At 40.0% G+C, this 27,351-nt stretch overlaps 1 protein-coding gene across 23 annotated transcripts in view; it reads left to right on the top strand.

Moving 5' to 3' along the window:
* RBFOX3 (RNA binding fox-1 homolog 3) overlaps positions 1-27,351 on the top strand; it is a 918,966-nt gene that overhangs the window by 871,461 nt on the left and 20,154 nt on the right. For 12 of the 23 annotated variants that reach the window (XM_074260305.1, XM_074260318.1, XM_074260316.1 and 9 more), the window contains 5 exons: positions 13,979-14,005; positions 19,771-19,908; positions 22,315-22,368; positions 23,472-23,564; positions 26,333-26,393. In XM_074260305.1, the coding sequence (XP_074116406.1) occupies positions 13,979-14,005; positions 19,771-19,908; positions 22,315-22,368; positions 23,472-23,564; positions 26,333-26,393 (373 nt within the window). The remainder of the gene's footprint in view (positions 1-13,978; positions 14,006-19,770; positions 19,909-22,314; positions 22,369-23,471; positions 23,565-26,332; positions 26,394-27,351) is intronic. The other 11 variants (XM_074260306.1, XM_074260313.1, XM_074260321.1 and 8 more) reach the window with 3 other exon arrangements.

Here is a 27,351-nt window from a genome sequence, read left to right as displayed (position 1 = left end):
ATAAAACATTTAGCAAAAATCCAGACATCCCCATTACCCACTCACAATGAGGAATAAAGAAAAATATGTATATCCTAGGAGAAATTCATGTGGTATATTAGATTTGTCATTGTTCAATAGAGCAATATATTTGTCATTGGGAGACCAAGATTCAAATTCTATCTAATATACTTATTAGCTGTGTGATCAGAGCTTCAGTTTTACATTATTTATTTCATAGAGTTGTGGTGAGGAAAGTGCTCTGTAAACCGTAAAATATTATATAAATGTAAGTTATTAATATAAGCAATATTTCCTTTCATAATGTCTATAGAAATGTCTATCCAGAGCTTCCCTATGATTTCCTTGTCCTAGAGCACAAATATTTAACCATTTTCCTCATCTAAGTCCTACCTGAAGTAGATCAACAACTCTTACATTTTTTTCTGTTCCTCTCCATCCTCCTGGGATCTCTCTTCCTGTGGTCTCTGAGAACCTAAATGAATATCTCCTTTGGCTATACAGGAATTCTATCATTTCTAGGCTATAGGTGGGAAAATCAAAGAACCCAAATCAGAAGTCATTTGCCTTCATTTCCAACAAATAGAAACAAAATTTGTATCAATGGGACTGTCACTGAGTTAACAAGAGATTATTGAAGAGGTGGTTTGTGAAATCTCATTAACTAAAGAAGTAATCACTAGGAGCCAGAATTGGTTCCTTAAAAACAAATCAGGCCAAGCCTTCCTCATTTCTTAGCTGATGGGTTTATCATTCTAATAGATCAGGAAAATGGTTTTTCATTGGTTTTTCAATTCTGTCTGACTCTTCATGACTTCATTTGGAGTTTTCCTGGCCAAGATGCTAAAGTGTTTTGCTATTTCTTTCTTTAACTCATTTTACAGATGAAGAAATTGTGGAAAACAGGGATAAGTGCCTAACCCAGAGTCACACAGCTAACAAGTATCTGAGTTCAAATCTGAATTCAGATCTCCCTAACAACAGACCCTGCACTCTATGTACTGTACCAAATAGCTTCCACTATATCTATTAGATCTCTTCATTTAATAAAGCCTTTCCTGGTAGAAAAGAGGACAGTGTAGGGTGAATGAAAATAAAGCCAAGAGGAATGACAAAATCAGATTCCAACACACTCTTGACAGGTCAGAATAATGATGAAATTGAACAAGAATGAATTGAAAGTCTTGCATTTCAGTTCAGAAACTTAATACATAGTTACAAGATTGGGGTACAATTCAGGTAGAAAAGATATGTGAGTATTAGGGGATCACAAGCTCAAATGACAATGTGATATGGCTATTTTAAAAAAGCAAATAGGCTATAGTGAGTCATCTGGAAACCATTTCATTTTAGGAACTGCTGGAGGACCTAGAGATATTTAGCCTGAAGAAGAGAAAATTTAGATGGAAAACTGCTATTTTCAATATATGAAACTAGAATTCTCTGTGATTCCTTAAAGTTGAACTGGATGAAAATTATAAGATGTCAGGTTTTAATTCCATATGAGGAGGAACTTTTAACAAGTAAAAGTGTATAATAATGAAATGGGTAGGTTGCCAGCACTGAAAGTATTTTAGTTGAGACTTGGTAATATCTTATTTGACATATTGCAGAGGAGATTACTGTATTGGGTAAGAAGTTGACTAGGTGAATTTTAATTAGTCCCTCCAACTCTAAGATTCACTTCTCTGATCTAGGGTCTTTCCAGGATGGAATCAATAGAAAATTGAATTTGTTCCTAACTTCTAACTTATCTCCTCTATGTCAGGTTATTCAATTTCTGGTCCTGGATTTCAAAAACAAGTACAGACCATTTAATATTACTCTAGACCCCATATCTTGGTCCTTCCTCCAAGAATTCTGGCCATCTTCCAAAAAACAAACAAACCAAAAAAAAAAAACAAAAACAAAAACAAAAACAAAAAAAACACAGTTAGGCAAGGATAGCACTTAGATTGGAAAGTTTATATTTAATGGGCTTTAAAGCTCATTTCTCCTCACATTGAGTTAGAGGACCTCTCTTTTTTAATAATTCATAGAAAATTAAGATATTCTTCAATCTTTAAATTCACCAGAGACCCTTAATCCTCCTTCTCTTGTCATGCTTAGAACCTTAAATCAAGGAAAGAAACAAAAAGGAAGCTAGAGAACCAGTCACTTCTTTCTAAATTAACTGATTTATAATAACTCCTTGGCCAGAGAGCAAGAAGGTTTTTCTTACTACCAACAATGCCTGTCCACAGCACTCTTAATTCCCTGGCTGGCATTGGCATTGCTGGGGAGGGTGAAAAGAGGGGAAGATGGAATGAACTGATTTTTCTGCTGAGCATTGCAAATTCTGCATTGGGATTGGAAGAACTAGCTGTATTTTGGGTCCACTGCTCACTAGTTATTCAGCCTTGCGTAGTTTATTTATCTGTTCTGATTCAGTTTCCTTCATCTGTAACATGGGAATAATAATACTTGCACTTCCTATCTTACACAACTATTGGGGAAAGCATTTGTAAACCCTGAAGTTTTGTGTAAATGTGAGCTACTATTATTCAGCAATAGTCTTCTCAACTCCCTTTTCTTCTGAGAGTATTCTTTCAGGGAAGGTTGTTGAGTGCTACTTTTGTCTCCACTGGGATCTCTTTCTTTCCAATATCATGCAGATGTGTTTCCAGGCCTGGATTCAGAAAGGAAGCTATTTTTTTTTTTTTTTTTGGAATGACCTCTGAATCCTCCCAGGAACTAAGACCCTGACAATCTGCGATGGCATTTTACATATGGCGGCTATCAAAAGCAATCTCTCTGGTTCCTAGCTGTTGCATGGAAACCTTGTATGCATCCTTAAAACTCTGTCCATAACAGAGCCCTTCTCTACTCTGTCCTGCCATACCCAAGACCTTAAGACTTGATTTCTTGGATCTCATGGCTGTGTTCTAGGCAGAGCTGTTCTATAGCAGCTGGCTGTGGGTTTGGGGGTCAGGAAAGTATACTATAATAGTACCATAGAACCATAATAGTACCATCTCAATTCCACAGGCTCAGGAACTCAATCTTAACCAATCTAGCAGTCAGGTGGCACAGTGGATAGTGTCAATTCTGAGGTCAGGAAAATTCATCTTTCTAAGTTCAAATCTTGCCTCAGATATTTAATAGCTGTGAAACCCTGGGCTAATCACTGAAGTCAGTTTGCCTCAGTTTCCTCATCTGCAAAATGAACTAGAAAAGGAAATGGCAAACTCCAAGAACAATCCAAATGGAGTTATGAAATATCAGACATGACCGAAAAATAACTTGAATAACAACAAAATTCTGAAGTGATTAGCCTCTGAAGAATTGACTGACTTTAATTGAACTCATGAGATTTAGAAGTAGGGCAGCAGGGGAAAGACCCTTAGACTTGAAGTCAGAAGACATGTTCAAATGTTGCTTCTAACAGTTAATAGATCATAGGTAAGTTATAACCTCCATAAGCCTCAGTTTCCTCATTTGTAAAATGTGCATAATAAGACCTACAGGACCTACCTCACTGGGTTGCTATGAGGTTCCCTTATAAAAACAACCTATGTAAAATGCTTCCCAGAAGTGCTATGTAAATGTCAGCTATTATTATGAAGAGATTGATAAATGAGCATAACAATCTGTTACTTTGTAATTGTGCAAGGAAGAGTTCAGGACACTCCCTTGGGGAGGGGAGGGGTGAATTTGTATTCTTATTCCAGAGACCTGATCATAAATCAGTAAGTTGATTCATGAGTACAAAATGGTAACAAAAGTTGAATATTCTCATGAGAGATTTGTATCAAGCCTAGTGAATTGCCGTTCTCCACTGCAGAAATATCTCTAACTCAAAAAACAGGGAATCATCATATAATACTCTGAAAAGAGCCCTGGATTTGGAGTCAGAAAGGAACTGGGTTAAATTTTGCCTTAGACATTTACTATGTGTGTGACCTCTGGCAAAATATTTAACCTCTGTGTACCCCAATTTTTAAAACTAAAATGTGTATGATAATAATAGCACCTACCTTCTAAATTGTTTTGAAGATGAAATGAGATGATATTTGTAAAATATCATAGTAGGGACTTAATGAATGCTTGTTTCCTTCCTTCCTCTTGAGTTAGTTACATGTTCACATTTCTCCCATGATAGCATGGGAGACACACCGACCCTTTTGACTAAGTTTGGAGACTGTTGTTGATTAAATAGATCAGTCTGTCAGTCACTTGAAAGCAACATAGATGTGATTGATGCACTGCACCAAATGTTGAGATTGATGTTCAGGTACCAAATGTAGTGGTTTGGTCTTGTAAAGAATTCACAAAGGCCATTCTCTTTGGCAAAAGTTAGGTTTATTTATGTGTGGCTCAGAAATGGTGAGGGGTCACAATTAAAAAAAAAAAAAGCTGGGGAGATCTCTAGGAGCAAAGCAAAAGTTTATTGTATACTCTCGTGAGAATCTGGCATGTCAGCCGTCAAGCAGGCACCTTTCAGGACAGGTTTGCCACTTAAATCCCTAATGCAAATACCCCTCCCACCACTGACCCTCATCTTCATTGGCTGAGGGTCTTACTAAACTCAGGAACTACCCAAGAAATTGAACTTGGCCAATAAGTACTTAGTTGCCCATGTTTGATAGTCATGGGAGAATAGCAGGAAGGGGACTTAGGAATGCCCTTGAGTCAATGCTCAAGGATCTTCAGGCCTACTCCAACTCTGAAGTAGAGGAAGCCTTACTCGATTTTCACAACTGTCCTGAGAGATCTCACCTCATCATGTTCAGTCCCCCCTCTTATTTATACACTGAGGTCTCTTCAAATTTTTGTAACATAATTTCACATTCCCTATCCAATTCCTCATCCCCTTCTGGCTCCTCTCGGGCTTCTTGGGGCACTGGCTCCCACCCTTTTAGCACCATCAAGCTAACAGACTCTTCAGCTTTCCCTTCCAACCTAATCATTCTGGATAATGAGTTTTGGACTATTCTAATTATCAATCAGATCTAGTGCCTTAGCTGTCTGATTGGTGATAATCTCTATAACTGCCTGAAGTCTAATTATCCTATTCAACATATGTATTGGGATTCTAGATTCTATATCCCCAACTTCCATCTTGAGCCCAGGTGGTTGGCCCATACTCTTTATTCTTTCTGGGGGCCAGGTGTCACACCAATCATTTGTATCTCCAGTCTGGGTAATGGAGGTATCCCTTTTTCCAAATCATCATGAAGAGGCCAAAGGACTCTTGTGCCCAAGACACAAATGATTAACAGAATCTTACATCCTCAAGAGAAATTCCTTTCTTATACAAACTTCAAAGGGTTTACAAGCCTCCTGAGGAACTTCTTTGATATACAAACTTCTCTATATCCTAAGGAAGCAGAAAAGTCCTTTGCAAATAGAAACTCTGTTTTATGATCCTGTTTGTGTATAAAATGAACCTCCAAAATTCTATTCCTTGCAAATAGGCTTTTCTCTGCCTTTTCCCTGCCGACCCTGCAGCTTCTCTTTCCTAATTAGGGGTCTCTTTCTTAATCAATAAAGATTTTGTTTTATCACAGCATTGAGTAAGCGAATTCATTCGCTGTGAATCTGGCCTTGGTACTTTGGAGGGAGGAGGAGAGAGAGAGATAAACAGACAGCCAGGAAAGAACCACTGATCCATCTCTACCCAGTTTATCACCCTCTTCATTCACTCTCTTCAATCATACAAGAAAGAAAAAAAAAATTTGACCTTATTAATCCAATATAACAGATCCCTATCCAATTAAGAGGTAGGTGAGTACACTGTAAGGTCAAGGTGAAATTCCTAGAGGAAAATATATCAGCTCCCAAACAGATGAAGAGGCCCAAAGAAGAGTGATACATAGAAAATTACAATGTACTGGGTTCAGAGATTATATTCCCATTCAGTGGAGGCCCCCTCCTCAAATGTAATTTGAGGTCTCCCTTATCTTCAACTGTCCACTCTGTCTGTGTGGTGCCACAGTCCTCTGGGGTGGTATGTCCAATCTTGTTCTTAGGTCCGAATTGCTGTGTCTGAGGTCAGTATCATGTGGTAGGATCCACCAAGCATGGAGTCAACTTCTTATCTTTCCAGGATTGGCTCAAAACCCAATCTCACCTGAATTCTATGAACAGGGAAACCTAGAGGAGTCTGAGCTATTAATCCTTTTGCTGTAGTTTGTCCCTAAAATAGGGTCCCAGTTTCCATGTAAGCCTGGAAAAGATGACTGTATAATATTCACAAGGTAAAAGCCCAATATCTCTACGTGGCTTGGTTCTGATTCTGACGAGAGCAAGAGCAGGTATTTAGTCCAAGGTCTCTAAAGATAATTTGACCAAACAAATTGGGGACTCAGTATAGCCTTGGGGCAAGAGGCACCACTTCATTTGCTGCTTCCTTCTAGTCTCTGGATCTTCCCATTGGAAAGCAAAGAGGTTTCTACTACTCTCCTCTAAAGGGCAGCTCCACAGTGCATCCTTCAGATCCAATACATTGAACTACTTAGCAGAACTAGGAATGTGGCCTAGGATGGTATATGGAACTGGAATCACAGGGTGGGAAGCTAACACAATTTTGTTAATCTCCCTTAGATCCTGAACTAACCTATATTTCCCAATTTCCCATCCTTCTTGACGGGAAGTATGGGTGTGTTGAAGGGTGAAATGCAGAGTTCTATTAGTCCATTTCTCAATAAGCCTTGTATCACAGTCTGCAAACCTCTCTTTCCTTCTAATGAATTGGGTATTGTTTGACTCTTCCCACCTCCCTAAGGTCTTTTAATGTGATTTTTATCTGGACTGTCTGCTCTGCCTGAATTACCAGGTCTCTCCCAAACCTCAGAGTTTATCCTAGTCTGCTCTTCATTCATTAGTTTCATTCTACTAGGGTGTATGCTGGATCCATGTGGAATCAACACAATTTCTAGTTTAGTTATTAAATCTTTCCCCAGAAAGTTTACTCCTTCTTCTGAGAGGAGCAGAAATCTACCCAATGTTTCCCTTTTTCCCCATATATAAGAAAATTTTCTTCTTTAACCCCAGAAATCACCAGAGTCTCCTTAGATAATTTAACCCCTTCAGGCAAACAGGTCACCGAAGATCTCAATTCTATTAAGAGCACAAGAGTCTCCTGGTGGGGGCCCACCTTTAAATTTACCAAGGGTTCCAGGTGGGAGTCTTACAAGAACCCCTGACTCCCCTAATCTTCATCCAGCTTAACCCAAAAAGGCCTATCCTATCCTGTGCAGAGCACGACTCAAGAGGCTCACAGGGGGCTTACCTTTGGATTACTGCGCAGCAAATTGCTTAACTGATCTGTCCTCACACCAAGCAGGTCAGAATTGTTACCGCGGAGTCTCTCCCTTCTGCTTTGCCCTGAGTTTTTCCACTTTGGGCCCAGTTTACCTTGGGGAGCAAGGAGAAGCCCCTGGACACTGGTGGGCTGCCTAAATCAGAGCAGGGCACCGTCCCAATACCACCCAAGAGTTCACCTATTCACCAAGTCGTATGATCCCGACTAATCCCCCAAACTGTGTGGCTCAGAAATGGTGAGGGGTCACCATTAAAAAAAAAAAAAAAAAAAAAGATGGATAGATCTCTAGAAGCAAAGCAAAAGTTTATTGTACATTCTCGAGAGAATCGGGCGTCCCACCTGTCAAGCAGGCAATGGAAGGGAGGAGGCACCTTTTAGGACAAGTTTGACACTTAAATAGTCCCTAACGCAAATATCCCTCCCACCACTAACCCTCATCCTTACTGGCTGAAAGTCTTACATTCTAAACTTGGGAACTACCCAAGAAATTGAACTTTACCAGTAAGTACATAGTTGTCCATATTTGATTGAAATAGGGAGAAAATGATGTCATGGGAGGATAGCAGGGAAAGGACTTAAGTGTGCCCTTGAATCAGTGCTCAAAGACCTTCAGGCCCACTCCAACTCTGAAGTAGATGAAGCCTCACTCGATTTTCACAACTGTCCTGAGAGATCTCACCTCATCTTGTTCATTTGGGAGAAGAGCTTACAGACAAAATGAAGAAATGCAATAGACACCAGGGATGAAAAATACAAAATAGATTTGGGTATAGCAGTTAGCTATAAGAAAGAGAAAGACACCATGAGGCAGAATGTTACCATAGCGGGTTTAATACCAAAGGGGTTCAGTAAATATGATGTGTGCCATGGACACCTTAAAGGGGAAAATTTGTCCTCGAGGACTTGACATAATTTGGATTTCTGACTGTACACAGCAAGGTGGAGCCACCCATGACCTCCAAAAGGGTGGATCTATAAGGTTGAACTAATCCTCATCAGTGCCCTTCCCTGTTTGTACTTTAAGCTTTCTCTGCCAACCCCACCTAGTTAGTCAGATCTTCATCAACAGAAATTCACATTAGAGAGGACTTGAGTATATTTATTCATTCATTCAACAAACATTTTATTTTTGCCTAAGTTATACTTTACATTTATGACTTCCCCGTTTTAGGATCCACCTGGATTCCAACAGTAGCTCAGTTCAACAAACAAAAATGCTGAAGAGTTAATTAGGACACAGAAACTACTTTATGGAGCTTAAAGTCTACTAATAGGATATAAGACAGCCACAAATACTTATGACATGTGTTATTATAGATAATAAATACATTAGAACCATGCAAGCCAAGTATCATTCATAGGTTCCAGGAGGAAAGGTCAGACATCTCTAGGAGTGAAGCTACTTCTGTAGATGCCTGATGTTTTCCATTCCTGATACTGACTCATCAGCTTTAGGTTTAGAAGGTGACATTTTTCTGAATCTTGTCTCCATCTGAGGATGTGTCCAATTTTTTTTAACTGTGGCTCGTATGCACAAACCACAGGCCCTTCTCCCTGTCACTGTCAGTTTGGGTTTGTTTCCTTTCCTTTGGCTGGCTGACTGGTGCCCTAAGCTTTGGTAAGAAAACTATTCTTGTTGGCAAACTCAGTGATTCACATCCTTTGGAATACAATTACTTCCTTATCTGTTCCTCTCCCATTAATCTACCCTAAGACAAACTCTCAAGAGGGTTATCCTCTTGGAATGGTCCTCAAATATTTTTACCTGTGAACTACTCAAAATAAATAAATAAATAAATAAACCTGATGAACACCATCTGTCCTTAAGGGACTCAGGATAAGATTGTAGGCATTTACCAATTTTCCTCAATTATCTTGTAACTCCAGCCACAAAATTGTCATCCCCGATGTCCTCCAGAGTCAACTGTCTGGTGTGGTGGAAAGAGCTATAAATTTGAAATCAGAGAACCTGAGTGTGAATCCCACATGCTTATTAGTTGTCTGATGTTGGGCAAATCATTTCAGCTTGAGCCTGCTTTTCTCAGGAAAATGTTGAACCAAAACAGGGATCATTAACCCTTTTTCTGTGTCCTGAACCCAGGGGTGTTTGTTGTGAGGCTCAAATAAGGGGGAAGAAAGGGGACAAGCATTTATGTAGTACCTCCTATGTGCCAGGCACTCAGTAAGTACTTTGCAAATATCCCATTTAATCCTCACATCAACCATGGAAGAGCAGTCCTATTATTACCCTCATTTTTACAGTTGAGGAAATTGAGGCAATAGAAGTTAAGCTAGTAAGTATTTGAAGTCAGCTTCTGACTCCAGGCCTACACTCTGTCCACTTTGCCAATGTAGCTACTTCTGAACATTATCTCTAAAATGAGATAATAAAGATAAATTACTTTGCAAACTTTAAAGTGCTCTATAAATGCTAATTATTATGATTAATTTCTTTTCTTGGGCCAACTGCTCTTCTACTGAGTTCAAGCAATGTTTATATGGCAATAGAGAGGTATGCTAATAAATGTTTAACAACTGAAATTGTGATTTGGTTTGGTGGGAAACAGCACAGAGAATATGTGCACAGATTCTTAAATTTAATCTGCATTGTTAATACTTTCTTAAATCTAGACAATCAACAAAACAATAAATCAGGCCCTGATTTGTAATGATTGCTGATTTTTAAAGGTTCACTTTGAAAATTTGCTTCTGAGAACTTCGGATGGTTTTTCATGGCTCTCCAAGTGATCTCCAGTTATTGATTTTGATTTAAAAGCTCACTTTGAAAATTTAACAGCAAGCCCTGATAAGCTTTAGAGCTGGATCCAGCATACTCCTGTACAGACCCCTTCCCAAAATAATGCTTTTAAATGCATAAAACAAAATGGATGGGATTACAAAATAAACTAATTGTATTGAAACACAGTTACCAAAGGCATCTAAGTGGCACAATGGATAAAACACTGAGATTGGAGTCAGGAAGACTTATCTTCATGAATTCAAATCTGACCTCAGGTACTTTCTAGTTATATGACTCTGGGCAAATCACTTAACCCCATTTGCCTTAGCTTCCTCATTTATAAAATGAGCTGGACAAAAAAATGTCAAAATATCTTTACTAAGAAAATTACACATGGGATCATGAAGAATCAAACATGACTGAAAACAACTCAACTACAGCATGGTCATCAAAATATTAAAAAATAAGTAAATAACAGGGTCATGGACCCTCCAAGTTAAGGATCTCTCAACTTGATAATCTCTAAATTCTCAGACTCAGAATCTTGCATTCAGAAGGGATTTTTGAGATTATTTCAATTTAATTTCACTTTATAGAAAAAGAAAATGAAGCCCAGAAAAGATGAATCATTTGGCCAAAATCACAAAACTCATTAGCAATACTGCTCATTATTGGTTAAACTATAACTGGTGAGTTCCCAGTAGTGAAGGAATTCAAAATTAACAACTGGAAATCACTTGGAGAGCTATAATTCTCAGAAGACACTGGGGACATGTCCTTGGATCATATATCTAAATCAGCTTTGGATAAGACAACTTACCCATTCCTCTGAGATAAAAAACAGTTAATATTAGAGAAGATAGTTCTATATCTGATCAGCACCCAGATGATCTTTTAGGAGGGTAGGTTAGGCTGAATTGGGCAACAGAAATTTACTTAGTTGTATCCTTCAGTGTTACATAAATAAGATTGTATCTTATCCTTATTTTAGGGAATTTTGTGGTTATCATTTGAAGTCTTAAGACCTACATTCAATTCCAATCCTTCCACTTATTGGATGTGTGATTTGTGGTTAATGGCATAACCTTTCCAGTCTTCAGTTTCCTCACCTATAAAATGAGGAGTTTGGATTAGGTGATCTCTAAGGTCATTCCCCGTCTAAAATCCCATGTCCTCATTATCTTTTCTCTCTATTGCCTGTTATATTATCATGAGCCAGTGACTAAATCTCAAGCCAATTCCCCCCCATCCCTACCCCTCATTATCTTTGTCCTTTGCCTAGAAGAAGAGAAGTGTTGAAAATGTAGCTTTCAGAATCCCCTGAGAGCAAGATTAGTAGTGGAGAAAAAAAGGTATTATTTGTAGCTCTAGTGCTTCACAGGATCTTAACATTAGACGGAACTTCAGAAGTTCCTTAGTATGACCCATAACTAAGCAAAAACAACCACAATAGCTAGCATTATAAAGTGCAGTAAAGTTTGCAAAGAGCCTTACAAATATTTCATTTGATTCTCACAATAGCCCTGAGAGATAGGAGCTATTACTATTCCCATTTTACAGATAAGGAAACTGAGAATGAGAGAAGCTAAGTGACTTGCCTAAGGTCACATAACTAATAAGTTTCTGAGGCAGGATTTGAACTTAAGTCTTCCTTATTCCCATGAAGAGATGAGAAGAGAGGAGAAGGAAAGAGGGAAATTGAAAAGAGAAAAAAAAAAAAAAAGGGAAAGAAGAACCCAAGACATATCCATGGTGTGTACACATAGTTGGGGGCCATAACACAGATATTTGATACATGAAAAAAATTGAGAGGATATAGATGAATAAATACAATAGTTGGGAAATAAAGAGGAAACTATCACCAAAATGCACGGGAAGAAAGGAAGAGAAGGTATCAACAATGTCAGATGCTGGAGACAGGCCAAGAAGAATGGGGATTGCCATTGAATTGGCAATTAGGAGATCACTGGTGATCTGGAGAGAGAAGTTTCAGTTAAGAAATTAGGTTAGGAACCAGACTGCAAAGGGTGAAGAAATAAGTGAGAGCACAGGGATTGAAGGCAAAATAGAAGCATGTTGGGTTTTTTTTTTTCCCCTTCTACTCATTGAATGTTCCTAGTTGTGCCTTCTGGGGACAGGCAGAACAAGAATAATTCCTCTTCTGTGTGACAGGCTTTCAAATGTTTAATGACAGCAACCATATCTTTCTTAGATTCTCTTCTCCAGTCTAAACATCTCCAGTTCCTTCAGCTAAGCTTCATGTCATGATCTTGAGTCTGTTCTCTATACTAGTAGCTTTCTTCTTGATTCTCTCCAGCTTATCATTGTCCTTTCTAATATATTCTGCCCAGAACTAGACATGCTGTTCCTTACATAGTCTGACCAGGGCCAGGACACAGCAAGACTATTAGTTCTCTAAGTCACCCTATATTAGGCAGACCAAGTTATGGCATAGATGCTGTAGGTATGCAAAATGGAAAATGTCTGAGCTAGGCTGGGGATTTTAATGGGAAAGAGACAGAGAGACATGGAGGTGGGGGTGGAGAGAAAGAGGAGGGAAGAATGAGGGAGGAAGGGAAAAGAAGAGAAGAGAAAAAGAAAGTGTGCCGTAAGTTAAAGAGTTAGGAAAGGCTGAGTTATTGTTTAGATTGAGCACATTTGAGTTTGTTTGCTTTTTTTCTTTTTTTCTTTTCTTTTCTTTTCTTTTTTTTTTTTTTTTAAAGACAGAAAGTATGCCTATTGGAAAAAAGGCAAGAGGCTGCCTGAGCCACTGTGATAAATGGTAGGAAAGTGCTTCATCTCCCCTAAGGGGCAGCAAGTGTACTTGTTACACTCTGGGGTTTCTCAGCATGCTACAATTTTACAGCCATTGAGCCCATTTATCTGCTCCTGCCCACAGCAAAGTTGCTGTGGTTAGACCATGGGGTCTCCAGGGGACTCTCTTTATTCACTTATGTGGCCTGGGCTCTCTTCAAGACATTACCCTTTGGCTATCTTTCTCTCTTCCTTCTTCCTATTGACTCTAGCCCCCTCCCTCACTCCTTTAGAATTTTGTCCAAGGTCTTAAAGAAGGTGGAGACTAAAGTGGCCTCATTTTTTTCCCCCAGAACTGATATCTGCTAAATTTCTACTAATGAGACAGAAAAGGAGACCAATGGCCTGACCCCCAAAGATGTACTTTGAAGCATAAAGCTGGTGATTCCAGCATGCAAAAGGGAATGAACCCTGTGTGTCTTCCAGGCCCCAAAACAAACACAATTTTTTATAAAAATGACCCTTATTTTTCATTCTTGAAAAGATATTTTCCCCCCAGAATGTGTTTTTTCTCTAACTACCAGGTCTTTTTTTTCACGTGAATTGTTATCTAGACATATCACTTAAATCCTGGACTTATGTAGTTGATTTTTTGAACCTACATTCAGGACTTGACATTTGTCCTTGTTGAAATTCAAAATTTTTAGTTTTAGATCATCTAGCATCCATATGCTTTTATAGAAATCTTAGAATGAACTCCTGAGGGAGATGGTGAAAATTTTCTTCATTTGCAATGTTAACAAACTTTCTATAATGATTTTAAATCAGAACCTGAATACTGGGGCATAGATTCAATAACTTCTGAAAGGTTAGCCCTAGACCACTTTGACTTTCAGAGAGCCCTACATAAAGGAGCAAGATCTGATTAGTCAATGTCTTATGAAGAGTTAGTTCTTTTTTATTAAGGTGCAAACATGCATTCAGCCAACATTTGAAATTTCCACAATTAAGTGAACTGGGTGATTGAACTTCTTAAAATTCATATTAGAGAGAAAATTGCATTGAATGTCATATTCTATATACCTATCAATTTTCTATCATCTAGGGATTTGAATTTTGAATAGGCACTAAAGAATACAAAATGTATAATGAGGATGTTTTGTTTTCTGTTCCAACAGAGTCATCTGTATGAGAAAAAATGTTGGGTAGGTATTTTATTAAATCTGGGATTATAGAACTTTAGAGGAAGAAGGCACCTTCTAGTCCAATCCATACATCAAAAGAATATCCATTGTAACATAACATACTTGACAAGCAATTATCTAGCCTTTGCTTGAAAACCAGCACCTCTCAAGGAAGGCCATTTCAATCTGGGGTAGTTCTAGTTGTTAGAAAGTTTTTCCTTAAGTTCTTTGGAACTTGTACTCAGAACTCCTGACTCTACTCTCCAAGGGATAAAACCAATACTTCCTCCACATTGCAGTTCTTCAAATACTTGAAGGCAGTTTTCTTAGAGCTTAACAAGGCTAAATCCAGTTTTTACACTGATCCCCATATTAACATAAATCCAAGGCTCTTCACCACCCTGGCTGCCTTCCTTCTTCTGAACACTAAGAATCTCATCAGTGTACTTTTTGAACCCTAGTGCCCAAAATTGAGTTTGAGGTTTAATGAGAGCAGAGTACAGTAAAACTAACAACAATCTGTTCTGGAGATATGTGGAGGTAATACAGCCCAAGATAGCATTAGTTTTTTAGGCTTCCACGTCATATTGTTAACTCATATTGAGCTTACAATCCACTGAAATCCCCTGATCTTCTTTAGAGTAATTGCTGTCTAGCCATGCTTCCCCCTCTTATATTTGTTGAAGTTGGAGGGTTTTTGTGCCCAAGGGTTAAGATTTTGCATTTAAATTTTGTTGAATTTCCTCTTATATTCAACCCTTTAGCTTATCAAGATTCTTTTGGATATTAAATCAGTGTCATCTATTGTGTTATCTATCCCTCCCAGCTTTGATTTCTACAAATTGGATAAGCATGCCATATATGCTTAAATCATAGAAAACTAAATTAATGATAAAAAAAAATTAAATAATACAAGACCATAGATCACTGGGATACTCCACTGGAGACCACCAGTCACATGAATGTTGAACACTACTCTTTGACTCTAGTTACCCAATCAGATATGAATTCATTAAATTGTATTTCTAATCCTCTCTCTCTCTCTGTTTGCTCCCCAAGAATATTATGAAATACTTGGTTAAAACACACATATATAATGGGGGAAAGGGGAAGCACTTGGATGAATTGCTTCCTCTCTGAGATTTGAATTCCTCATCTATAAAATGAGAAGGTTGGAAAAGATGATCTCTAAAGTTTCTTACAAGTCTAAATTCTAAGGCTTGTGTTAGAACACAAAATGAAGCAACACAGATTGGATCTGATGATGATTAGCTCTTGAAGAGATTTGAGCTAGATAAAGAACATCTCAGTATATCTAACCTTCAAATGATAGAGATAAGGGAGATGATCAGCTTCTTGTTTGGGATGAGAGGATCAGGCAAGAACAGTGTTTATGGTTCTGTGGGCTTGAGTGCATGTAGTCCAGAGAGAACAAGCACTTCATAAGTGCCAAAAGATAGGCAAAAGACTAGACTGTGAAGCCAAAGGGGAAAATAGTGACCATGATGGGACTCACATGTATAAAAATAGAGCAATTCTTTTTGTAATGGCAAAGAATCAAAAACTAAGGAAATCTCCATCAATTGAGAATTAGCTGAACAAATTATAGTATGTAATACAATCATATTGTGCAAAAGAATGATAAAAGAGACAGTTTCATAAAATCCTGGGGAAATAGAGCCAGAGGAAAAAAAAAGTATACAATAACAATACCATTGTAAAGAAAAACAACTTGGAATGACATGAGAAATACTTGCTACTTTCTGGAGCACAGCACATTTGGAACTACCCTGTATCAGGTTCACCAAGGGAGCCTCTGCTAGTATACCTTGTGTGGTAATATAGAATGGTAGAAAGTGTTAGATTGACCAAGAGTTATAATATCTGGGATCTGATCCTGAGGCTGGCCTTGCCCCTAACTATCTTGTAATAATCAGGAAGGCAAATTATTTCTTTTCTCTGGCCTCATTTCTTTTATTTTCTTTCTTTTTTTTTTTTTTAAGATAAATACATGGGTAATTTTTCAGCACTGGTAACTGCAAAACCTTTTGTTCCAACTTTTCCCCTCCTTCCCCCACCCCCTCCGCCAGATGGCAGGTTGATCAATACATGTTAAATATGTTAAAGTATAAGTTAAATACAATATATGTATACAATTCCAAACAGTTATTTTGCTGTACAAAAAGAATCGGACTTTGAAATAGTGTACAATTAGCCTGCAAAGGAAATAAAAAATGCAGGCGGAAAAAATAAAGGGATTGGAAATTCTATGTGGTGGTTCATAGTCAACTCCCAGAGTTCTTTCTCTGGTTGTAGCTGGTTCAGTTCATTTCTGCTCTATTGGAACTGATTTGGTTCATCTCATTGTTGAAAATGGCTACATCCATCAGAATTGATCATCATATAGTATTATTGTTGAAGTATTTAATGATCTCCTGGTCCTGCTCATTTCACTCAGCATGTAAGTCTCTCCAGGCCTTTCTGAAATCATCTTGTTGATCATTTCTTACAGAACAATAGTATTCCATAATATTCATATACCACAATTTATTCAGCCATTTTCCAATTGATGGGCATCCACATAGTTTCCATGGCCTCATTTCTTTATGTGTAATAGGATGGGATTGGGATAGATGATCTTCCTACTCTGAGATTTTTTGGGGACGGGGAGTGGGAGTGGTTCAGTTTTCCCTCTTCATTGTCAAGGAACAAATCCTGATCAGGCTCCTGCATTCCAAATTGATTGCAAGGATACCTTGAACAGAAGACTTGGAAATCAACTTCTACTGAATCCATTTTTTGCAAAAGGAACCAGAGGTAACATAAGCTTTAAAGCTTAGGAATGAAGGAGAATTTAGTTGTAACTCTTAGGATCCAGAGGAAGCCATGGCAGAGGAGAAAGCCTGATGAAGAGGGTAAGAGTTAGTTTCAGGCAACAAATACTGACCTAGCCCACCAAGTATCCCTGAGTCCTCTTGGAAACAACTACTATATCCAACCTATCTATTATCAAAGTTATGGATTCTTTTTGCATTAACTATCCCCTCAGGATTGGAATTTTTTCCTTTCTTTGCTTCTCCTCCTCCTTTCCCATTTTGTTTCTATAGTGATCAAGGAAAGACAGAGGAAAGAACATCAGGGAAAAGAAAATGGAAAATCCAGTCTGGCCAATGTGTTTCTTACCAAATGTCCTGAGGTGGCAGGGAAAGTCACAGGATAAGAGAGAGGGTAACAAATACAAAAGAAAGACATTACATTGTAATAGAACGGGACAACATAAAGGGAAGTGGTGACCAGTGTAAGGTTTTTGGTCTGGCATGATAAGTGGAACAATAAGCTGGTCAGTTGACATGCCCTTTCCAAAAGTAATAGTAATGTTGACTTGATTGAAGTTTCTAGAGTTAGAGGAGAGAGACTCCCAGACCAGAGTGAATTAGATCTTTCTAACTAGATATATTGAAATTTCACCATTGAAGGTAGCCAGGCCCTAAGCCTTGGTGTCTTTTACCAGGCCAACCATCAAAGCCTTCTCAGTTTGTTTAGAACCTCAGAGATCTTATACTATGTTGAGTTAGCCTTGAGAAACCCTGAGTCACACTCTTTTTCTTATTGTTCACTTGCATTTTGTTTTCTTACTTATTTACTTTCTTTTTTTGATCTGATTTTTCTTGTACAGCAAGAGAATTGTATAAATATGTTTATATGTATGGATTTAACATATTTTAACATGTTTAACATATATTGGATTACTTGCCATCTAGAGGAGAAGATGGGGGAAAGGAAGAGAAAATCTGAAACACAAGGCTATGCAAGGGTCAATGTTGTTAAATTATCTGTGCATATGTTTTGAAAATAAAAAGCTTTAAAAAATAAAAAAGAGAAACCCTGAATCACCTCCATACCATGATTAAAAGACATTACAATAGGACATGAATAGAAATTTATAGTCGCACTATGTTAAATAGTGAAAATCAGTCCTCCCCTCAAAGAGCCTGCAATAGAAAAGACAATTTAAAACATTCTCATTAGTAGCTTATGATCACAAAATTATGAACTTGTATGGAAAGGGAAAGGTGAGTTAGAGATTGCTGGAGAAAAGGCTGTTTGGGATGGCTCAGGATGACCTGAGTTATTATAAAAGAAATGTATGCAAGATAGAAACAAAAGGAAGGTGAAGCAGAAGCTTAGGTGTATGTGTGCAGAGGGAAGAAAGGGATGTATTGTGTCTCTTCATTCTCCTTTATTTAAGTAGCCTTCCTAGAGAGTTGTTCTGACCCCTATTTCTTACATGGTTCTGCACTGGAATATAAGGAAGGGGAGAGGGGCAAGCATTAAGAAGTAGGAGAAAAGATTTAGGTGGGAATAGCTGATCTTCAATTTCTCCCCACCTCCAAAGGAAGGAGAATTCCAGAAGTTTAGATAGAGATCTAACCCAGAGATCCTGATAATGTGAAGAACAATCAACCAACAAGTATTCATTAAGTACCAGAAACTCTACTAGGTACTAGGAATACAGACACAGAATGGGAAAAGTCTCTCCCTTCAAGAAACTGTCTTGCTGGAAAGAGAAAATGAATAGAGATAGTTAAACACAATTTGGAGGGAAAGCACTAGCTTCAAGGAGGATCAGGAGAGGTATCATGTAGAAAGTGACTTTGAAGGAAACTAGGCATTCTATCAGACAGGTGAGAAAGGAAAAAATTAAGGGAATGCCATGTGTGTGATACAATAAAGCTTATCTGGACCATTCCACTTGTGGAATAATGTGTAATAAAACTGAAAAGATAGGATGAGGTCGGGTTGCTAAAGGCTTTAAGTGATGTGATCTATTTGATCTTCAAAGTAATAGTCACTGAAATTTATTGAATAGTGGAGAGACATGGTCAACCTTGCACTTTAGTAAAAATCACTTTGGCAGCTAGATGAAGGACAGTTTGGAGAGGAGAGATACTTGAATCAAAGAGACAATGAAAAGACTATTGCAAAAGTTCAGGTGAAAGATGATGCGAGCCTGAGCTAAAATAGTCAGTCACTATCCAAGTGAAGAGTTGCTATGGAGGTAGAAATGAAAAAATGTGCCAGCTGATTGAATATATGCAGTGAGTAAGTGAATGAATGAACAAACAAATGAATGAATAAATGAAAAGACATATGGTCTAGGCACTATACTGAGAACTGGAGATAAAAAAAGATAATACCTTCCCAAAAGTAGCTTTCATTCTGTTAAAGAAAGACAACATCATTTGGGAAACTGTTGCCAGCATGGGTATTTTAATCTTGGAAATCACAGAGATGGTGAGTGAAATAATGGATCACTCAGTTGACAAGTAATGGTCATCTTGATTTGATTATAGTTCACAAAGCCATTCATGGAAAGCTGGAGAAAGGAGAAATACTTATGGGCCAGGGTAAAAGTACACAAATAGGACTTGCCCACAAGCTATGCTGGCAACCCATCCATAAGGACAGCCCAGTGCCAGGGCAGCTTCTTTGGGTCCTGGAGTCTAGAGGTCCAGTTGGAGGGTGAAGCACAGAAAATGCCAAAAGTAAAAGAACAGAGTCTGGTCTGGGCCTAGCTAAGTATAGTGAAGTTAGGCCTTCAACCAAAATTGGCAAGTTCAGAAGAGAGATGAATTTGGAGGGAAAAGGTAATTAATTCTGTTTTGGACTGGCTAAGTTTAAAATGCCTGTAAAACATCACAAGCTACCCTCTGGAGCAACTTTCCACCTTGCCATAGCAACAGGTTCTGAGGGAATCTCACAGGCATTCTGTTCTGTCTTCCCAGCAAACAGATGAAGCTGCACAGACAGACAGCCAACAGCTACATTCCTCAGAGAACACAGACAAGCAGCAGCCCAAGAGATTGCACGTCTCCAACATCCCCTTCCGGTTCAGGGATCCTGATCTACGGCAAATGTTCGGGGTGAGTGTGTTCATCCCAACCCTCTCCCCTCGCTTGTCTTCCTCCTCCTACTCCTCAGCCCAGACTTCCAGCTTCAAACCCTTCCACCCAACATTATTTACTTGGACTGAAAACCAGGGAGCCCCTTATCAGGAAAAAGGGAAAAGCATTTGACATGTGGATACATCAAGACATGTCCCAGTTCCCTTTTCCTCCTCCTTTCCCCCCCATCCAGGCATGCCTCCAGTTGGATATCACATTACATTAGCCTCAGAAGCTCCTGGAAATCCCCTACAAGGATCTTTATACATAGACTTTCTCTTCTTTCCCTTCTTTCTTCCCTGGGATTGTGCGAGAAGCAAAACAAGGAAACTTCATCCAAAATGCCTTCAATTTGTTCCTTCTATTCATTCATCTCAAGTTTTATACTTGCTTTAGTTTGCAACTGTAAATGTCTCTTTGTGCCTCAGTTTCCTCATCTATTTTTTAAAAAATAATAATAAACTTGTGCTGCTACTTCAAAGAGTTTTGAGAAAATTGTTATTTATGTCATGGCTATATTACTATAATCATCTTAATTATCATGCTTACTCTTCCTCTCGAGTCTCTTCTTGAGACTTCCAAAAAGTCTTTCCCCCTAGATATGATTTGCACACCCTGCTTCTCCAGCTACCTAAGCCTAAAAGGGGAAGTGGATTTCTGCTAGACTGACTTGCCAAAAGAATTTCCTTCTTCCTCCCCTCCCACTTTCCTCCCTCTTTCTCAAGGCAGTTCAAAGGAAGGTTTTGCTCTGGTCCTCTTTGTTTCATCACCAGACAAGAGGTTTTGCTCAAGGAACTAGCTTGACAAGGAGAGGTAGTGTAGCCCAGTCAGAAAGACAACTAGGAGATTAATTCTTTGGTTTCACTTTACCCTGTTGTGCGACCTCGGATAAATGTTTTGGGTCCCTGTTCTTGCATCTGGAAAATGGTGATAATACGGATGTAGTACTTGCAATTAGCAAGTTGTGAAGTTCAAATGAGATGACATCTTTAAAATATTTTGAAAATCTTAAAGTGTCATATAAATGTCAGCTATTATTAAGTTACCTACAGTGTTGGGGTTTTTTTTTTATTATTATTTATGCTATTATTACTGTTTTTCTTTGACTAGGTGAAAGAGTGCTCATTGCCTCAATTTTTACCTAGCTTTAATCACTGATTGGTCATTGCCTCAATTAAAGACCTTAGCTTTAAAAGGTCAAGGGCTCCAATTGCATCCAAGATTATCTCTAGTCATCCTGATCTATATCTGACTCCTGGATGCTCTGGAGGAGAAAGTCAGGCTGGTGACTTTGCACAGCCCTCTCTCATTTAAATCTAACTCACATGTCATAGCATCACCTCCCTGATTTCATATTCTTCTTCAAGAATGAAGAACAAGCAATATTATTAGTATAGTATTATTTTTTATTTTTTATTATTCCTATTTATCCATGTACCTTGCTATGTACCTTCAGCAGGATACTCCTCTGAGTGACAATTCAAATATCCTGGGACCATCGAGGTGTCACTGTTGCTACCCCGAGTGGACTCCATCCAACCTCAAATTATACAAGGAGGCATGGATGCTTCCTACCTGTGTGACCTTAGGCAAGTCACAATCTCCCAAGGCCTCGGTTTCCTCATCTATAAAATAATGTGCTTATACTAACTGATCCCTGAGGCCCCTTATAACTCTAGATTTGTGATTTTAAAAAGCACTGAAATGTGCTAACAAGAAGACACGAAACCTAAACCTGGTTATGATAGGGACTAGCTGGCTGGCCTAGGGTAATCCAACCCCTGCCTCTAAAATGCTGTATGATATACAAGAATATATTATATAGTACAAATAGTAAACTCCTTCTAGGAAATGATCGGGCACCATCATTTACTGTTTTATTTTGAGTAGGTTAAAAGAGGCCATTTGTTGCCTCCAATTCTTACCTAGTCTCAATCATTAATTGGGCATTGCCTCAATTAAAGACCATAACTTAAAAAGGTTAAAGGCTACCATTGCATCCAGGGCTTTAATACTTGGTAGTTGAGCTCCTAGCTCCTTATAACCTAGCCCTTTTTAGCAGCAGAAACAAGGAAGAGGTCATGTGCATTACATTGGTAGTAGGTCTGGACCCTACTATGCCCAACCTAAGAGGAGTCCCTGGTGTAAATTATGTCCTTGTATTTGCCTCTCTAGTTATAGAACAAAAAGTATTCTTCCTGTTAAAGGAATTATGAGAACTGATAGCAGATGAATAAAAAAAAATATTTCACTCAAAAGAAGGACTTTTCCTGCCTCTTTGTAGATGCAAACAAGGACTGAGAGGTTTCAGAGTGAACACTTCAAGTCATCTCAGGATAAAATGAGCCTCCTCAACCTGTTCCCTTTTCTCTCCTCTCTCTCCAGCAATTCGGAAAAATTTTAGACGTGGAGATCATTTTTAACGAACGGGGCTCCAAGGTGGGTGCTGCCCAGACGCCGCCATCATTACAGCGAACCCAGCTGTAACGGTCCCGCCAGGCTAACGTGTGAAATGTGCGTTTCCTTCCTGGAGAGCTTCGAGCCCGAGGACCCCTGAGCAACACGGGTGCTTGTATTCCCTGCTCTTCCTGACTCACACCTGTCCTGCCTCTTCCCTGCAATCCTGATCTCCTCCTCCTCCTGCAACCCCTCCCTTCTTCCCACCTTTCCCCAAGCTGTCTGTGTTGCTGCTGCTTCTTCCTTTCTAAAAGCGACAGGACCTCTGCCTACCCCTTGGGAACACTTCCTGCTATTCTGTTTGTGTCCTCCTTTTCCCACTATACCTCTCTCCCTCTCCTCAGTGTTGGATCAACCAGCATTTCGTCCCCACCAGCATCCTGTCCCCACATGCCTGTCCCTGGCTTTGGCTTGGGGAGCTTTTCACTGGAGGTGGGATTACCTGGGCATCATGGGCACCAGGGTTGGGGATGGGTGAGGTTCATCCAAGGGGGGGGGTTAATGCACAAAGGTACCCATCTAAAGCTGGCAAGGGAAAGAGGGATTTGGAGAACTGGGCAAGGCTGAGCCGTCTGGGGTCGAGGTGGGGGAGAGGTGCCAGCCCAAGGGGCTCTGACCAGAAGCCCTGGCTTCAGCTCCCCCCAGTCCTCAGACTCTCTGCTCCTCCCTTCACTTACTCCAGCGTTTTTCCAAGAGGGGGCAAGGCAGGCACCTCTAGCCCTTCACCAGTTAATATCCTTCTGGTAGCTTCTGCCCCTCTTGTGGGCCACCCTTGCTACCAAGGAGGGGCAGCTCAGAAAGGACAAATTCTACGGCTGCTGCCCAGAGCCTGGTGCCCTTAGCCTTCTCTGTGTGTGATGGTGGCACTAAAACCAGACCTTTTTCTGCAGTTCAGCAGCCTGAATCTCTCCTATCAACTCTTCTGACTCACCCCCCTCTCTTTCTCTCTCTTTCTCTCTTTCTTTCTTTCTCCCTCCCTGTCACCCTCTCCCTCTTCCCTCATCCCTGCCTCCCCTTCCTTTTTTTTTCCTTTTTTCTCATCCTGTGTCTTTCTTTCCATGTCTGTCCTTCTCCTCTGCTCACAGGGATTTGGGTTTGTAACTTTTGAAACTAGCACAGATGCTGACCGAGCACGAGAGAAGCTGAATGGGACAATCGTAGAGGGACGGAAAATAGAGGTGCTCAGATAAGTGTGACGAGGGGCAAGGATGCCCTCTTTGCGTTATACCCGTCTCTCTGTGTCCCCCACCTCTCACCCCTAAACCTTTGGTTGCTCTCATTTTCCCATAGCTGCTTCTACCAAGGCCCTGTAGACAGACAGTATGACTCCTGTAGGATTTTTGCCACAGGCACTTGCCCCTGGTTTAAAGGGTGACAGAGAAGGGATAGTTTGGAAAAGATCAAGGAATCCAGTCAATGCTCCAGTTTCTTGGTCTAGTCCTAGTTTCCAATCCAGCCCCATGCTCCTCCATCCCTTCTTTGGAAATAGGCAGGAATGTCTCTTCCTTCTTTCTGTTCCCTGAAGTAAGAGAGGAGACATTCCCAAACTGGCTTCAGAGGTGGAATACAAGGGGCAGCCTCAACTGGCAGAATCCCTGGAATTTTTTACTTTGACAAACTTGGGGATGGAGGCAAGGGTTTGAAGCTGAAGTCTGCTCAGCTGACCCTCTGACACCCAACTCCTCAGAGCTGCTGACTGGTTACTGGCTGAGACAAAATAGAATAGCATTCCAAGAGCAAGGGCTAAGCTCACCTGAGTCTCTCTGCACCTACCCCCCCTCCCCTATCTCTTTCACAGGCAGCCTTTCAACCTTCTGCTGAATCTCTCACCAACCAAAGGCCGTTTCCTTTTCTGGCCTACTTCTGTCCCTTCCTCTTCCTTCTTCCCCCATGCCCTATAATTCTTGCAATCTCAATGATTCTCCACTCCCCTCCTCTAATTTCCAATCCTTGCTGAAATGGCATCAGTGTACAACACTGAGCACATGCATAAGTTGGCACAAGTTGTCAGAATGGGGGTGGGAGAGAACTGCTAAAGGCCACTCATCCCCCTCCCTGATTTGGGGCACAGAGAGCCGGGTCCCGGGATGCATGCTTCCTCTGTGTGTGATGCTGGTAGTTCGGATTGGTTTGATTTAATTTTCTGTACTGGTATTGAAAATACTGGGAAACTTGTGAGCTGGTGACTAGGTGCAATAGTAAGGGGAAGGAGTTGCAGAAACTAGACCTGGGCCAAAGCAGTGGGGGAGGGGGGGTCAAGCAAGGTAGGAACAATGAATAGATTTAGTTTGTCTGAGTTAGCAGAACCAAATTATTTCCATCTATTATTGCTCCTCTTCTCAAATCCTAGCCTGCTCTGGGTTAGTAAGGAAACAAAGTCCCAATCAGGAAAGTCCCATTGCTGAGGAGTATTGATCTGTGCTAATGACCATGGATCCCTGAGCTCCTTGTCAGGCCAGCATCCAAGAAATGTTTAGGCTTAAAGCTCCTGAAGCTTGAATTAGGGGAGCTGGAAAGGGAAGAAATGAAGAAAGAGAGGAAGAGAGAGAAGGAGGGAGGGAGGGAAGGGAAGGGAAGGAGATGGAAGAGAAGGAAAAAAGGGAGGGCCCAAGAAATTGAGGAGTCAGGAAAGATAGAAGACAAAAGGGAATGCTGTATAAATGGGGCCTGAAAGCACCCCCATGAAGTATGTGCATTGGTAGGTGGAGGAGAGTCAGACTTTATTTTTTCAGCTTCTCCATACTATTCTCCACTTATGTACCATAAAATTCATTCAACAATCCTACCTTTGTGGTAGATTATTCTGCTCTCACTAAACTTTCCCTAAAAGATTTCCCTTCCTTTTCCCTAAATCCTAGATTCCCTTGGCCCTCAGGCCTTTAGGAAATCCATCTTGCTGGATTTGACTAGGCAGCCAGATCATTGAAGAAAATGTCCATACACTAGGGACCCCACTACTCCCTTCCCTCATAGACAAAGTAAAAATAGTATATATTCTCCACTTGTCCTAAATGTATCCATTTCTCCTTCACAATTCTTCTGAGAATGGACTCCCTCTGGCTGTATGGAGTCCAAAGAGACACCCCACTTCATAGTTCTGATCACTTGCCCATGAAATTGGAGTGGGTGTATTTCTGCATATATTCCTCTACAGAGCTATTTAATGTGGAAAGCAGTGGTAGATGCTGGTTGCTGATCACAGTGAAGTCTAGCCTTGGTAATACTACCAAGGGAAATTGAGGACTAGGGAGGGCTTCCCTTCTGAGCCTGTCGAGAGCCCTAGCAAAGACAGATGAATGGAGTGAGACTCCTGCCTAAAAATGAATTTGCATAAACTGAAAATGAAAGGAAGTGTGGAAAGGGCAGGGAAAGGAAGGAGGTCTGGCTCACCTCTCTGCAGGACATTAGGACTGGAGATGAAAGGAGGAGCATAAATATGAGGTTTTGGCTGGCCTGAAGGCCTGGTCTTCAAGCACTGTAGGGCTTACAGTACACTGTCGAATACCAACTTGATTGCAAAGTGGTGCTAGGCTCTTAGTAATAGATTTTAATTGAGTTGAGTTGACTCTACCATAGTATTTCCCAGCTAGAAGTTAGAAGTGAAAGGCTGTGGTATGGGATGGGACGACTTCCAGAGTAACCAGGCCTAGGGTTTAAGTCCCAACAAGGAGCATTTTAGGAGCTAATTAACACTGTGGGAGGGGAGAGGGTTGCATGAGTCTGGGAGGAGAAGGCAAATTCTGGATGAATGGGATTGGGCATAGGATGTTGGCACAGACCATTGGCTAAAACCTGCTGTGCCTGAGACTGCTTATAGATACCTAGTCAACTCCCTGGACTTCAAGACTTCTTAATAAAACCAATGGCAGCTCATAGGGATCAAGCAGGAACTGAGGGAGGGTCTAATGCTCAGCCTACCCCTCTCTCTCTCTCTCTCTCTGAGCAGGTAAATAATGCCACAGCTCGGGTAATGACCAACAAGAAGACCACGAATCCCTACACAAATGGTAAGATGGCAGAGAACATAGAGGCCCAGGCAATGGTGGGTGGCCATTCTGCTCTGAGTCAGACTCCAGGGGACAATGTTGGGAAACTACAAATCTCCCTGAAAAGGATCTGATTTTTATTTCCTTACAAGTCTAGCCTACACTCTCTTCCCAACTCTCTTTTCCCAGGATGGAAGAGGGTCATCAGAGTGTTTATACGGTCTGAGCAGAGCCTGGAATCTTCTTGCCCAATATAACTTGTCTGTGCTTATGCAGACTACAGGGCCACTGGGATTTTCCCTAACATATATAGACAATGGACAATACCAACGTGAAATAGTATCATGTGTATAAATGTATACGAGGGGAAGTTATTCTACGGTGAATTTCCATTTTTCATAGAATTATTTACTTATAATAAATACCTTACTACATAAGCACTGTGGCATAATAGAAAGAGTATTGGAATTGGCGTCAAGGGATCTAAATCCAAATTCTGATTCTATTACCTTCTAGCTGTGTGACTTAGGGGCGCCGGTTGGCAGACAGCATAGAATGCTGGGTCTGGGGGAAGGTAGACCTAAGTTCAAATCTAGCTTTAATTTTTGGAAGTCACTGGACAAGTGACTTAATCTCTCTAAGCCTCCATTTTCTTACTCACAAAATGAGAGGATTAGTCTAAATAATATCCAAAGTCCTTTCCAGTTGTTATATGATTCTATAATCTATATTTTATATAATCTATGATTTTAGAATAAAACTACATCACAGACTATCTTGCCAAAAGGAAAAAATAGCTGATGAGTTTTGCAAGAAAATTAGATTATCATTAAAGGTACAATATAGGAAGAATGGGGAGATTTCCACTATTTAGATAGCTCCTTTTTTCCCCCATACCTTCTCCTGGTATTTTGGGAATGTGACCCCCACTACCTATAAACTATAACTTTATTATTATAAATATATATTATTATAGAGA

The sequence above is a fragment of the Sminthopsis crassicaudata genome, chromosome 4 (genome assembly GCF_048593235.1).
Source record: "Sminthopsis crassicaudata isolate SCR6 chromosome 4, ASM4859323v1, whole genome shotgun sequence".
NCBI lineage: Eukaryota > Metazoa > Chordata > Mammalia > Dasyuromorphia > Dasyuridae > Sminthopsis > Sminthopsis crassicaudata.
The sequence above is the reverse complement of the archived record's forward strand: the minus strand, read 5'-3'. Positions and strand labels throughout refer to the sequence as shown.